Source organism: Anabrus simplex, chromosome 11 (assembly GCF_040414725.1).
Source record: "Anabrus simplex isolate iqAnaSimp1 chromosome 11, ASM4041472v1, whole genome shotgun sequence".
NCBI classification, from domain to species: Eukaryota; Metazoa; Arthropoda; class Insecta; order Orthoptera; family Tettigoniidae; genus Anabrus; species Anabrus simplex.
The window spans coordinates 93,648,326-93,664,529 of record NC_090275.1 but is presented as its reverse complement, the minus strand read 5'-3'; the positions used below and the strand labels follow the sequence as shown (position 1 = coordinate 93,664,529).

Here is a 16,204-nt window from a genome sequence, read left to right as displayed (position 1 = left end):
CATAGAAGGTTAAAAGTCTGTGGTACTATCTCCACTAACAGCCTCACCCAAAGGTAGAGCTCATATAAGTTCACGATGATGATGATGATGATGATGATGATCAGAGTCAAAGCAAATTATTAAAAGTAATTTTAACTTCTTAAAATAAAACTGCAGTCATTATATTCTAATAATCGTTACTTTCCAGTAGTTGATATACATTGTACGGAACCAGAAACAGGAAAAAAGAAAAGAATTATGACTTTTTCAATCCTATTACAGCAGAACCAGTAGCTTCATAAGTTCTGGATGATGTGCCTTCTTACCTGTCCAGTACTTTCAAAGACATAATACTTGACCCAACGATATTCTTAAAATTAAACACATGTATTCCTTCAAATGTTCCTGTAGAGTGACAACAAATTTACAGATTTATTTCCCCCACAAAGAGGTCAAGGCTTAGTGATGAGAATTTTAAGAACCAATTATTTTATTTGTAAAGTAAATGGCAAAAAATCTGAAACGCTTCAAGTAATTGACTAAAATAAAAAAAATACAGGAAAAGTTCATTTTCACCTAGTGATGATGGCCACTTATGTCTGTCTCTATGCTAAAATAAAACACCACACAAAATGAAGTAATACCTTTTTCTTTCATATTTTTACATCATCATTTAACCGTCTCCAGTTTGCCAGTGCGGTACAAGAGCCTTCCCCACTTATGCCTATGCAAGTACACTTCTCTTTCAACTTTACACAATTCCACTCCTCTTCCTTGCAGATCATCTTTTATTTGGGAGATCCATCGTGTCCTTGGTCTGCACCTGGATCGCTTTCCCTCCAGATCTTTGTCAAACCATTTTTGTGCTACCGTCTTCAGATCATCACTAAGCCTTGACCTCATCCGCTTCAAGTGATCAAACAATCTCAATCTTGATGTTGCTAAAATTTCGTTGAGTGGTTTCACTTGGATGTCTTTGCAGACCTTGCCATTCCAGACCTTATCTCGTCTCGTTTTCTGCAGCATTGACCTCAAAAATTTCTTTTCTGCAGCCTGGAGTCTGCTGTTATCACTTCTGTTGATGGTGCAAGTTTCCAGATTGTACATTGCTATTGGTACAAAGTAGGCCTGATACAAAGTTTTCTTAGTTATTAAAGGAATTTGGTTGTCCCGGAGAAGGTTCCTGACTTGATGGTATAAATGAGCTCCTTTCTGAATCCTATTGGTGATTTCATCTGAGCAATGGCCATCTCAAGTTCCATTGCTGCCAAAGTATTGGAACTGATCAACTTCTGCCACCTTCTTTCCATCCAGCATAATATTCATACATCATCTTTGCCTGTTAACCTTCATGGCTACCGTCTTCATACGGCTAATTTTTAGGCCAAACTCCTTAAATTGTTACGTCTGTGAAAGCCAATGCCTTGAAATCAGTACCGACACACTGTTGTTTCACCCTCTTTATGATTTCGTCCATTACAGAGATGAATAGCAGTGGCAACAATGCACTGCCTTGTTGCACTCCCTTAAGAGTAACAAACCAATCCGAATATCCGCTCCCTATTTGGGCACAGCTCTGACAGCATTTTCAATTTTCTGATAAGAGAGTCTGGAACGTTTCTTCTTGATAGAAAGTCCGGTGAAAAAAAAAAAGAAGTGTTGGCGATTTCTTTAAAACCAGTGTTCTGTAAAGTAACTGTAATTGTAATTTTATTGATTACTTACTGAAAAAGTAATTTGTAATTGTGTAAAATATTTCTCAGGTAATTCAGCCTGATGACTTTTTTCTTAAACTCTTCCCATCACTGATGCAAGTGGCAAAAGTAAGCCTTCCAGATCTCCTTAGAAAAAATAAGAGTTCATAACAAACATCAAGGAACATCAAGATAGCCAGAGGTGGGATAATGGAAAATCAAGGGGGAGTAGAAAATATGGAGTACCTAGACAAGTGAAAAGAACCCAACGTCAATGCCAACAAAATAGAAATAGTGTAACAATGGCTTCAACAATAAAGATCCTTCAACACCAAGCTCTGACATTACCACCCTGGTCAACCAACCAGAGCTCCTATAACACAGAGAAATGCCTAACAATGAATAGGAAAATCTACAAGTCACAGAAAGAAAGAAAGAAAGAAAGAAAGAAAGAAAGAAAGAAAAAAGAAAAGAAAATCTCAGGCCCACTCAAGGAAAATGATGAGTATAAAAGAAGGCTTAATCACAAACTATACACACATGTGGAAAAGGAAATGGTCACAATTCGGAAAAGAAAGATTGCCTCTTATGGTCATATGACATGAATGAACCTAGTGAGGCTGACCATCCGCATCTTTACCAACTTTCCAAACAAGACAATTAAGGGGTCTTGGTGATGAAAGTGTAATGGACTAGTATAACTTGGAAACAATTCTCTAAACCCATGGGTAAATAGTGGAAATATTGAGCTCGATTAGTACGTGGTATTATTATTATTATTATTATTATTATTATTATTATTATTATTATTATTATTATTATGACTTGTTAGGTGTGGCTATGAAGTTGTTTACGTCCATTAATATTATTACTTACATAGTTATATACGGACTTCACTCGGTATAAATCGTGGTCGTATCATTTATTATTTGTGTGTTGTATGATCTGTCTAACAAAACATGTAAGGTTATGTCATGATACGTCTGCTTTATGTATATTAATAAGACTTTATTTAATGTAAGAACATGTAATTAGTAGTATATAATTTATTATTACCTGTAAATGTTATTGTTGTTTGAGTCATCAGTCCATAGACTAGTTTGATGCAGCACTCCATGCCACGCTATCCTGTGCTAACCTTTTTATTTCTACATAACTATTGCATCCTACATCAGCTCTAATCTGCTTGCCATATTCATACCTTGGTCTACCCCTATTGTTCTTACAGCCTACACTAACTTCAAAAACCAACTGAACAAGTCCTGGGTGTCTTAAGATGTGTCCTATCCTGTTATCTCTTCTTCTCGTCAAATTTAGCCAAATCGATCACCTCTCATCAATTCGATTCAGTATCTCTTCATTCGTGATTCGATCTATTCATCTCACCTTCACCATTCTTAAGTAACACTACATTTCAAAAGCTTCTATTCTCTTTCTTTCTGAGCTAGTCCTCCTTACTTCTGCCTTCGTTAGTTATTTTACTACCCAAGTAACAATATTTGTCTACTTCCTTGAAGACTTCATTTCGTCATCTAATATTTCCTGCATCACCTGCATTCGTTCGACTGCACTCCAATACTTTTTTTTTTTTTTTTTTTAGACTTATTTATTTTCATCTTGTACTCCTTACCCAAGACTTTGTCCATTTGAGATCTTCTGCAGTCTAGGTTTATAAAACCGATGTAATGTTGTGCAACACATGGTAGGATTCCGGAACAACGCACTTTTGTCACTCGAGTTTTATAGAATGTTTTATCCATTTGTACATAGGTTATTGGAGACTCGAGAAGATACGAGAAAACATCTTGTGTCATACTTTTCTAGAAGCCTGGCCAGGCAGGGTATATAAAGAGACAGTCTTGGGAGTTGAGTTGATTTGTTAGTGAGGGGTTGTTAGTAAGTGTGTGAACTCACGCTGTGAGTTTGTTGTGTTGGTAGCTGGTTGACATGCTAATGTGGCAGTCTTCTTCTTTTTCGAGTCAGTTCAAGATGGCAGTGTGTGTGTGTGTATAATGTGTATATAATTTGTAAATAAAACAGTGTACACAATTGACAGAAACGCGTGTGTGCATCTTTGTGAATACGATACTGGCTCACTGACATGGAGAGGGATCTGCATGAAGAGTGGATCACATGGAAAGACAATCAGGAACATAACTCCCCAGCATACCAGGGTTTCCAAGAAAAGCTAAAACATGCAAAATGTGAAGGGAAAAAAAAAAAAAAACACTAAAAAATTAATACAGGAGCACTATGTAAAAGTTCAAGCCTAACGAAGAAAACAACAGAAATCACATGGTCAAGAGATGGCCAAAAACAAAGATAAAAATAACATCATCTCACCTCAATTCTCTCTCTTCATACTGACGAATGTTGTCCACGCCAATTTGGGCACAAAATTTGGCAAATACCAAGTCCTCAACATTGTTCATATTCTCTTTGATTTCTTGGATTTGCTGATCTCGATTACGCATAGTCCGTTCAATTTCAGTAATCTTTGGCTACAAAAAATATGAATTAGATTACAAGCGAAATGAAACATGAAAAGGAACATACGAGGACTGTGAATAAAGTAGTGGCAATGCCCAAATAAGATAGGGAAGCGGTCAGGTGGCGCTATGCATTTGATGAGCATCCAATTAGAAGTGGTGTTGTTGTGTGGCGCTGAAGTTAAGAGCGTCAATTTCACCACTCTAAAGCATGTTTTCAAAAGGTGATCAGCATTCGTGGATTAAAATCGAGGTTGCCTGTGGCAAAAATGCATCAGAATGTTATTGAGGAAGCCTGTGGCGAGAATGCATTACCGTACAGGATGGTTGCACGAAAGGTCAAGGCGTTTCGTGCGGGGTCAGAATGAGACTGTGGATTTGCACCGTGCAGGTCGGCTGTCCGTTGCTCAAGATTGGATTGTCATCGTGAGTAGTCTCATTTCCGTAGAGTATCGTTGAGGACTATCCAGGAATTAACCATAAGAGGTTGATCTCAGTCCTTAAACAGTGAGGCACATACTTAACATAAGGAAAATAGCATCCCATTTGGGTTACACATCAACTCACCGATGTAGAGAAATGGCACCAGTATGCAGTAGCTGGCATCCACCTGGACAAGTACCGCAACAAAAGAGATGTATTTCTGCAGCATATTGTCACCATTGATGAGACGTGGGCATAAGACTACGAGCCTGAATTAAAGCGTCAATCGAATGAATGGCATCACCAAGGTTCGCCGCCACGTCCACAGAAATTTCGATAGGAACCCAGCTGGGTGAAGCTTATTCTGATTGTGGAATACGACTACAAGGGTGTTAAATCTAATATATACTGTGCCCAAGGGACAAACCGTCAAGAGTGATTACTATTGTAGATTTCCGGAGCGACATCTGTGTCCGGCTATGCGGCGCAAACGTCCAGGTTTATTGCAAGATGATCGACCTATTGTGTTGCATGACAACACATGCTGTCATGTTGCAAACAATGTCAACCTCTTATTACGACGGTGGCTTTGAGAGGTCTTGGAACGCCCTCCATACGCCAGATATGAGTCCCTGTGACTTCAACCTTGTTTCCAAAGTCGAAGGAACCCCTCTGAACCCTGCTGATTTCCTGACATGGCATATGTACTTCACGGAGTAGGACGCTCCGTCGCAGTCATCAACAGAGAAGGCCTTGCCAACGGTCCACAACGGCTTCCCGACATTAGGCAAAAGGTAATAAACTTTGCAGGTGGCTACACTGAAGGAATGTAATGTAACTGTACTTGTTAGTTCATTAAACATTGCGTTCTATCAATATTGCCACCACTATATTTACAGCCCTCGTATTAAAATTATCATAAAATGAACAATGATTTCTCCTAAGTAAAGTATACTTTAATCGAGAGCCAAAAATAGTATGGTAAACAGTTCTACAAACCAGCTAATGAAATCTACTATATAAGAACGTCGAAGAATGCAACGGTCATTTTTTGTATTCTGACAGTACTTGAACTGCTCTGGAGTACGTTCTGGATAGGATTCCCCTACTTCAAAATATGTACATTAGAAGTAAATTATGACTTAAATTGTTTTAGATGAACAATTCATTATATTAAGACTTTTGAACATATTTTACACATCTAGAGAAATGAATTTCATTTTATGGGTCCGTATTGAACTTTGATTAAACCAAATTAAAATAAGTGAGTTAAATCCACCTTTTCAATACAAATTAAATAGTGTTTATTAAATAAACATTCAATGGGACTTCGACCTATTTAAAGGTCTTTTCAGCCATATCGCGTGTAGAGCAACGTATTTGAAACAGTTGTTTTAAAGATGGTCTTAAAACATAAGTCTGACACTATGAAAAAAATGTTTTTAGAATTTCCTTACACTTTTGTTCACTTGTTGTTTGAGTCATCAGTCCATAGACTGGTTTGATGCAGCCCTCTATGCCACCCTATCCTGTGCTAACCTCTTCATTTCTGCGTAACTACTGCATCCTACATCTGCTCTAATCTGCTTGTCATATTCATACCTTGGTCTACCCCTACCGCTCTTACCATCTACACTTCCTTAAAAAACCACTTAGCTGTGGGAATATATGACAAGAAGAAGAAGTCTTTTAGTATTCTTCATATCAATTTTTGAAAATGAGACAAAGTGCCTCATAGTGCATTGGCACTGCCGGTGGCTCCAAGTAGCCTACACAGTGACCTCCACGGTATGCACTAGCAATGCGTCTTGGTAGGTGTGCTATTTACCAACTGATGAGCCCAATTTAGCATATTATAAATTTACTCATTCGGGACAAATATTTGAGGTTCCCTATGGGAATCAACGTCTATATCATGCTGCAAGTAATCAAGCTCCGGTTCTTCTGGCTTTTCCGGTCTTTATAAAGGGTCAGTGTGTGTGATGAGCTTCCTCCACTTCTCTCTGTCCAGTGCCCACTGCTCATGCAGCTTCTTCTCCTTCAAGTCTTCAAGGATTAATTCCCTCCAACTTCTTCTGGGTATCCCTTGTTCACTTTACTTCCAGTCTCCATGTTCTTCACCCTTTTGCCCACACTCCTTGCATCTTGTGTACATAACCAAACCACTGCAATCATGCATCTTTAGTTTTTCCTGCTCCCCTGCAACCTTCACTATCCCTTGGTCTATATGGTAACTCCACCAGAGGTGCCAACCTTTAAAGTGGTTTAACAGTAATTCCACATCTCAACCTCCTCAGAAAATGTTTGAAGTAAAATCCAAAGCATGCTCTTCTCCTCCCGATGACACGCCTTCTGCCCTTCCCATTAGCAATGTGTATTAAAGTACATTGAAACCCCGTTAGTGGGTTCCTCATTAACACGTTTTCCCGCTCAGCACGTCGTAAATTCGAAGTCCCGATTCTCATCGTATTAAATCTAAATAAAAATACCTCACTTATCCCGTCATGAATTTTCGCTATTACCACTTAGAATGATCAGATTTTTCCTAGCCCTGAAAATGTTATTTGTCATCCCTCGTGGAAGGAACGTGATTTCCAACTCGGGTAAGAGCCCTCGCCGCAGTTGCATGATAACAGGAAAAGGCCTTGAATTCTTGAACTTCACAGGATAAGTTGGAACTTCGGGCAGCAAGCTGTTAGCCTCAGAAATGCTCAGTTTTGCTTGCTGGTTAGCAGTCAGACTGCAGAATAACACAATGATCCTGTTTGTAATTTTATTTCGCATTCCATTCAGAAGTTAGAAATGTATTTCATGTTTAGTTGTACAGTAAAGGGTAGTGAATATTTGTCGCATGATAGCCTAAATCTGGAACATAATCGTGTGAAGTTGACCAGCGGGGTGCATATTTGTCTTGTAATAGCAAAATTATGGATAAGGAAAAAATCATGAAATTCCTTACTAACAAAGACAAAATTAAAGTCTGTCAGCACGTCAACTGGCATCAACATCTTTAAGCGCGTAGAGTTGGCGTGAATGTTGCAAATCATACCTGCCAGTTTCTACTGGGTCACTCGAACGGGTCTTGGTTGCATTAAGAAATATGGGTTTGTGGTTCCATCTATTCAATACTACAAAGTTGTGAAGTTAGTAATACATCACATATTTATTTGATCTCATTATTAGGACCATTTTTGGCAACTATGCTTGCCATCATCAGCCTAAGAAAATTGTTACAAGGCATTCTGAAAACTACACTAACATAATTTTAAAATTTTAGTGTGTACAACTTGTTCTTAAACTAAATTTTTGTATTGGGTGTACACCATAAAACTTGTATATTTAAAATACTAAGAGTAGAATAATTCTTATGAGATACAATACAGGTCATAAATATTATACAATCTTTTGAATATAAAAATAGTAAATGACATTGTCAAATTGCTTGTAGATGTTATAAAGGTTGATTACAGTATTGAGTTTTTGTAAAAAAATTCTTCATAAAATGTATCTCAATTGGATAATAAAGGCATTCAATTGGCCTTATCGAATTATAAACATTTTTTAATTACATTTAACATTCAGTAAAATTGGCTGATTAGAATATTTTTTGATAAAAACAGTTCCTCATAGAATATATGTTAATGACTTGTGTAGGATGAGAAGAATGTTCGAGTTTGCCTTGATAGTATCTAGAGTATAGTGACTAATATCTTGTGTGGATACAGTAAATTAAATTATGTTAGTATATATGTCACGTAATACTGATCCTATATCTTGATAGCTGTATCCATAAATATGCATAATTTGAGAATTGTAGATTGATGGCCGAGATTTCTTGAAAAAACGTTATGTTGAGAAGGATTTTTGGTTATGCTAGTGTAGTTTTCAGAATGCCTTGTAACAATTTTCTTAGGCTGATGATGGCAAGTATAGTTGCCAAAAACGTATTAATAACTTCACAACTTTGTAGTATTGAATAGGTGGAACCACTTACCCATATTTCTTAATGTAAATCTTGATTCAATACGGACCAAAAATGAAATTTATGACATTAAATAGGGTCTTGGTTGATTGAAGTTTCATTTGATTCAAAATGGCGGCCAAAGTCATTTTGTTGCAGGCGCACATGGCCGTGTATAACCTCCAATCCAGTGTGTGACCAGAAAAATAATGTTTAATAACCCACTGATCCGAAATAAAAGGCTTCTACTAACCCACTGGTCCGAAATAAAAGGCTTCTACTAACACTTGTTTTAGAAAGAGTGTGATCTGTAATAATACTTCAATATTTTTATGGGCCCCGTTCAAATGTTTTCATATTTATTCTTTGGTGTTCTTAACACTTTTCAGTACACTAATGTTATTTTATAAGCCCCAGCGAAATAAGTTTTCATACTTGTTCTTTCGTGTTTTTCACATCTTTTACGCTCTCTTCTCATAGTGTTTTCACTATACCTGCGGATGTATGATGTAAAATCCCCGTATTACACGTTATAATTCTCATATTTTGGTCCGTATTGAATTGTACATTAAAGTCAAAGAAATATTAATGTTTATTAAATTCCACCTATTCAACACATAAAGAGTAATTTTAATTAAGAATTAAAACTTACGAAGTAAACTATAGGGACACGTTTTGCCCCCTTTTTAAGGGCATCTTCAGCCTTAATCTCAAACCTGAAAGTTAATAAATCAGGATCCTGATTGTTCTTAATTGTAGTTTTTTAAGAAAAATTATAAATTATAAATGTGGGGAATGATGTTGTAGGTACATGCAGAATTAACTGTGTTCTTATAGAACTTTATAATTACGGCTACTTACTATCAAGCATTTTTTCTTGCTCCTACAACGTAATTTAAGAAGGCAGCAGACTTATCTCATCACAAAAGATTAACAACAAACTAGCAACTTTAAAATTTATTTAAACTCCACTTGGAGTAATCAATAACACTTTTCTTCGTTATTATTCTAAAGATTAAGTTGTTTAAGGTCTAAACTTATTTCTTACAGGGTATCTTGCAAAAAGGTTCAATTCAACGCAGCAATAACTGTGTTCTTTTAGAACTACTAATATACACCTTGTTACCACAATTTTAGACAAGGACATTCATAAAAGTATATAAATTAGGACTATTTGTAAGGCTTTTTTTATAAGAATATTTTAACTACTGTCACCCCTCTCGCTCATTTTTTGACGCATGTACCTGCATCATCATTCCTCACATTTATCATTTATAATTTTTCTTAAAAAACAATAATTAAGAGCAATCAGGATCTTGATTTATTATCTTTCAGGTTTGAGATTAAGGCTGAAGATGCCCTTAAAAAAAAAAAAAAAAAGGGGGGGGCAAAACATGTGCCTATAGTTTACTTCATAAGTTTTAATTTTTAATTAAAATTACTCTTTATGTATTGAATAGGTGAATTTAATAAACATTCATATTTCTTTGACTTTAAATCTCCGTTATATCTGAAAAAATTGTATCTGGTCTTTCCATATCCCTCCTGGATAGTTTTTATTTGTGTATTCAGTAGTGCGCTTTCTCGTTTAACATCTTAACGAGGTTTTACTGTATATCATATTACACAATAAAATTTGCACATTACCTGTTACTACTGAGATAAAAAATTCTTTATAGCTTATTTTGCACCCAACAACTGCTTTTCAGTGTAGGTTTTCTTGAAGCATCCTTTCCCCTATGATGATATTTTCATCTTCCGGACCATAAGCGATTCCAGTGTAGATGTGCTTAATGTAGGGCTGATTTTTCCCAACAAACTGACAACTCCTTCTGTGGGAAATTTATTGTGAATTACATTTCATACTGTACTGCAAATACAACCTTACTTAATGTTATACAGTGGAGAAGAGCAGATTAGAGTGCCGTTATTTACAATGCTCACGAGTAGCAAAAGGAACTGACGATCAAATAAGTTTAGCTGCCAACTCAACAGCATTGCAATGACGAGGGTAGAGCACTAATGCTTGAAAGAATTAAATGAGTTCCTTCCTCCCTTTTTTTTTTCCCCGCAGAAAATTATTTTTTCATGATATGCATAATAATTTCCCCTCTGACTGTACTGCCGTAATCGTGAGGCGAAATCCGTAATAGCTGACACCTATGATCCACACATCCATCTTAACATTTTCATTTCTACCACTCTCACTCTGCTGGCTGATGTCCGGCTCCGTGGCTATATGGTTAGCGTGCTGACCTTTGGTCACAGGGGTCCCGGGTTCGATTCCCAGCAGGGTCGGGAATTTTAACCATCATTGGTTAATTTCGCTGCATGGGGGCTGGGTGTATGTGTCGTCTTCATCATCATTTCATCCTTATCACGATGCACAGGTCGCCTACGGGTGTCAAATCGAAAGACCTGCACCTGGCGAGCCGAACATGTCCTCGGACACCCCCGGCACTAAAAGTCATATGCCATTATTTATTACTCTGCTGATTTGTCCTTCATTCAAAGGCAAAGTCATATACATTATTGCTGGCCTCACAACTGTCTTCTACTATGTTAAGCAACTACTATGCGCTCTATGTAGACTGGGTTAGAAAATGAAGAAATTGCTTAACCTGACTGTTGCCTTGGAAGCTGCCCAGTTATACCACTACTTGAATTATCAAATACATATATTTTTTTTATTTTATTTTTTTTTGCTAGTTGCTTTACGTCGCACCGACACAGGTAGGTTTTATGGCGACGATGGGATGGGAAAGGGCTAGGAAAGGGAAGGAAGCGGCTGTGGCCTTAATTAAGGTACAGCCCCAGCATTTGCCTGGTGTGAAAATGGGAAACCACGGAAAACCATTTTCAGGGTTGCCGACAGTGGGGTTCGAACCTACTATCTCCCGAATACTGGATACTGGTCGCATTTAAGCGACTGCAGCTATCGAGCTCAGTAATACACATATATTAGGCACAAATGTACTTTCATTCGAAAGAAACTAACGGCACATTTTGTCTCTACCATGTCCCAACCTCAGCTTTAACCTTTTCACTGCCGAGTTTTGATGACCAGCCAAGCCCTGTAGGCCGTTTTTTTTTGGTGTTTTTTTGTTGAGGAAGAAGTACTTTGACAGATACATATTCACTGATACTATTAATGGAATGCATATCATCCCCTTAGCCCTGCAGCCCAATACGATATCGGGGATGAATTGAGATATTTTACACCATATTTTACGACCGGATGCCCTTCCCGACGCAAACTTCAGCTGAGAAGATGTGTATGTAGGGTATTCAGCCCGAAGGCTGGTTGGATCCTTAACAGGTTCACCCTTAGCTGTCATAGATGGCCTAGGTGTCACTGAAGAGGCGTACTAGAGAAATGAGGAGTGATGTAGTTTCCCGTTGCTTTCCTCACTGAGCCAGAAGTTGCTATTGCACATCAGTCTGCCAAGCCCACTGAAATGCATGCACCATCCGACCCTATGAGCGACATTTTCACACCATTCATATTAGGGACTGGCTGCATAAGGAATGGCATTACTAGGGTCACTCATACCTCAGCCACTTTCATATTGTCAAAGCCAAGAATAATCAGGTCAATGAAAGTAACAATTTTATTCTAGCCCATACCAGAAGACATAGCGCACTGTAAACACTACATCTTACCAGCAAAGGCATGTTGAGAAGATGATGAATATGAAATGAATGATGGTGAATGAAACTGGGTACAGAAGTGGTAGGAATCGGCTGTGGCTTATGAATAGGAACCATCCCAGTATTTGCTTGGGAGTACGAAAGGTAAACCACAAAGAAAAGAAAAGAAATTCTCAGGACAGCTGATGGTGAGGTTCAAACCCACTCGCCTGCCGAGTGGAGAGCTTGGCCGTAGCATGTTAATACGTGTGGCTACTCCGCTCGGTGATACTATTACTGAAATATAATATAAAATTCTCAGTCCAAGACCTGGTAATATCAAAATCATTTACATTTGGGGAAAAAATAATTTATCTAAAGAAGGGGTGACAATTCCACATGAGACTCATCATTACTACTTTGTCTCGCACTTTCTTGTAGTTCAATATCGCCACTTAGATATTCTCCATCTTCATTATCAAAATATAGCTCTCCAGAATCACTATTTATGAGGAAACATTCAATTTCTTCGTCAACAAGAGATGAATGTATACTTCAAGACGCCATGATGGCTACACGTTAGCGGGAAAGATGATGTTCCACTCCAACGAAGCTGAAATAATACCAGATTGCTTTCAAAACACGCAAAATGGGGTGGTATGTCTGCAGTACAGAACTTCTTTGAGCATTTCCACGGAATCTCAATGCATGACACTATATCGCGTTCATTTGTGAGATCGTTGAAGTACACACTGCAACAAAACGTATATATACGGGTTTGGCAGTGAATGGGTTAATACATGTTTTTATTACATTATCATCACTCTAATCTCTCCTACAACTGCTTTTGCTGTCAAACTTGTACTTTCTGTCAAAAACTTCATTTATGTCATCTAAGGTGACATTACTATCCCGCTTCCTTATGAAACGTGAACTGCTTCTACATTGAGTTTCTCTCATTTGTTGGGCTGACAGGTGCTCCACGGCATAGCAACAAGGACAGCACTTTGCTCACTTTATCCGTACATGACATGAGATAACAATTAAAATTAAGAAAATAAGAATTTAGAAAATAAGCTCGTAGGCTATCTTATGACAGATGTTGGAAATGTTCTTCTCCTGCATCCACACATTTCTGGCATCGTCTCAGAAAACTCCAAGTCACACGCAGAAGTTCGTCTTCCGTAACTGAGACAATTTCTCTCCAGATATATTCTTTCAGTTCATCCAACATGCAAGAGTTTCTTTTAACTTTTAACTATTAACATTTTCATAGCCCGGCTTCTTGCCCAAGTCGTCTTAGGGATTTTGTAGGCGTATATTCTGATCTTTCTGTGATTTCATTTACTTTTTCCTTGTTAGGTACACGTGTTTTTAACACTTCACTTCTTATTGAATAAAGAACCAGTTCGTCTCAATTTGTTTACAAATTTCCACACAATCTCCCTATGTGGAGGGCGTACACCTGGAAATTGTGTTATAAATCGCCTAACGACTTCCCTGCAAGACTCTGTTTTCACATAATTATCGTACATTAATACCCTTTCCTCCACTGTGGCATTATAAGAATTATACCCCGAAGTAACATTTCACAACTTGAGAACAGTTGGAGTGAAAGATCAACACTTAATACAAGTTCTAAGCACAGACCTGCTTGCTCTTTTCAAGAGAGCGGACTGTTCAAACATAACACAAGAGCATCAAGAGTGAGAGCGAGGGAACTTACCTTGACTTTCAACTAGCTCTTCCCCAAGCTTGCGCCGCTCCTCACCTTTCCGCTCTTCCCTCTCCAACTACCGCTCCTTCGATACGTAGACATAACCAGTCTGTGTTTACCGCCACTTTTGAAACTGAGCCCTTTGGCAACGCACAGTATCTGTCCAAATTCGGTATTCAACATTTGTTTCATACCAGTAATGTATCACTTTAAACAGAATACCAAAGTGCGGACATTCCCATGCTGTACTGTGTAACGGGAAGTGATGAGTCAACCGGAGGCAGATAAGCTGGGTGCGCCTGCCGGCCGACCAATGAGAGAAATTCACAGTACTACAGCAAGCCCACACATGATCAGCCATTATGACAATGCAGTAAATAGTGTTCCTCTAGTCACTTCTTCACCACAAAATAATTCAAAGATATTCTAACTAGTCCCTAGATTTCGCAAGATATGGCAGACCAATGTTACTCATCTGTCACACCCTACCCCTGCTGTCTCTTTCCAGTTCTTCCAGTCTGCCTGATTTCTGCTATAGAGCTCCTATTCCACATTTTCAGTTTCTTTTAAAACCATTAACAAAGAAATGTATACAGTGAAACCTCACTAGTGCATTCTTAATCAAGGCTTTTTTTTATTGCTTAGCACACTGTAAATTCTAAGTTAGAATTCCCATCATATTAAATATACAGTGCAACTTCGTTAGTGCGTTCCTCATTAGCATGTTTTCCCGCTTACTACGTGTAAATTCGAAGTCCCAATCATTCATCATAGATCAACATTCTGTTCATACTTGTTTCAGCTGAGTTCTAGAAGATTCCTCTAGTGCTGATATTTTAGTGTTCCACCTGGTCTTCTGTGAGGTGCAGCCTTCCAACTGGAGGAAAGCTGAGAGCTTGCACAGGACATGTGATTGTGATGCATGTTTTAAAATCTTCACTTGTCTTGAATTTCATACTTGCTTCATATATATATATTTGTTTTTCTTCTTCTTTTTATTCATGTCTTGCTTTTACTTTGATTTTGACTGATGATGGTCTCTGGTAAGACCAAACTAGTTTCAACAAATATATGTAACTTTTTTAAGGTTACAACAAACAGTATTGAATAAGTGGAAACCTTTAGTTTTTGATTTACACGGCATTAGAGAAGCTGGATTGGATGTGGCGGAAGTAATGGAGCAGGAAATGTGGAAGGACAGACAGGAGTGGAGGAGGCTTGTTAACCACACCTGGGCAACTAGAGTGGGACATTGATGATGAGTATATAGTGACTAAATAGGTTTTATTCGTTTTATGATTTAAAAATTCTATTTTTGAAGTTTTTACTAAATGACATAGTAAGTGTAAGTGAACAATTTAGACACAAAAGAAATATTGTAACGATTTCAAGATTTATGTATTATTTGTTTTGTTGATGACTGTATTGTACAAATGTGTCAAGTCCAAGATTTTTTTTGATGGTTGTGCACCGCTGAAGAAGAGAGCAGTAGCTCTCAAAACATGTACGCTAGATGATTATAATAAAATGTAAAGTATTGACAAGGCAAAAAGTGTTTCATAGCAATTGAATATAAGTCAATACAGAAAAGATTGAACCAACATGGTCAAAATAATCAAACACATGCATGTTGATAAAAGTATCAAGTGTTTCCATATCCCTGTTGGATAGTTTTCATCTGCATACTCAATAGTACAATTTCTTGTTAAACAAGTTCTTTTTCGAGCATGACTTTCAATAGTGGAAATGATTAATGAGTCATTTGAAATTTTTTTACTTACCCCAAAGTTTTCCAGTTGATCCTTAAGAACTTCTATTTCAGCCTCCAATTTACTGATTTGGGCAAGCTGCAACAAATATATTATAAGTTAACTGCAAATCTAAATACTATTGGGAGATGAAGGTGAAGATGATGGTGGTGATAATTGTTTTAAGAGGAAGAACAACTGGACAACCATCCTCTATTAACACTAGTCAGAGGGAAAAAACGTAAGGAGTCCAACCAACACTTAGGAAAATGAAGGCATTGGCCAGAGAAAGACAAGGGCCATGAAGAGTGGGAAAATGAAAGTCTCCCTACGCCTCGGAAGCCTAATACCATTTGAGTAGGAAAAGAAAAAGAGTTGACCAAGGTAGGGTCAATAGAAGAGATGAAAGTGAGGAGCCTGACTCATCATTTTTAACTCGTAGAACATTACACACTATTTATCAAAGCCACAGAGAGGGAGGACATTATTCCACACAAGAGCAATTTTAAAGATGAAAATACTCTCAAACAAACTCTAATAAGCCAAACCATTTTGTAATTTGC

The 16,204-nt window shown here is 37.6% G+C and overlaps 1 protein-coding gene across 1 annotated transcript in view; it reads right to left on the bottom strand.

Annotated features, from left to right (window-relative positions):
* LOC136883333 (structural maintenance of chromosomes protein 1A) overlaps positions 1-16,204 on the bottom strand; it is a 224,974-nt gene that overhangs the window by 62,493 nt on the left and 146,277 nt on the right. The window contains exons 14-15 of the mRNA XM_067155569.2: positions 15,675-15,740; positions 4,017-4,174 (exon numbers count right to left, since the gene is read on the bottom strand). Of these exons, the coding sequence (XP_067011670.2) occupies positions 4,017-4,174; positions 15,675-15,740 (224 nt within the window). The remainder of the gene's footprint in view (positions 1-4,016; positions 4,175-15,674; positions 15,741-16,204) is intronic.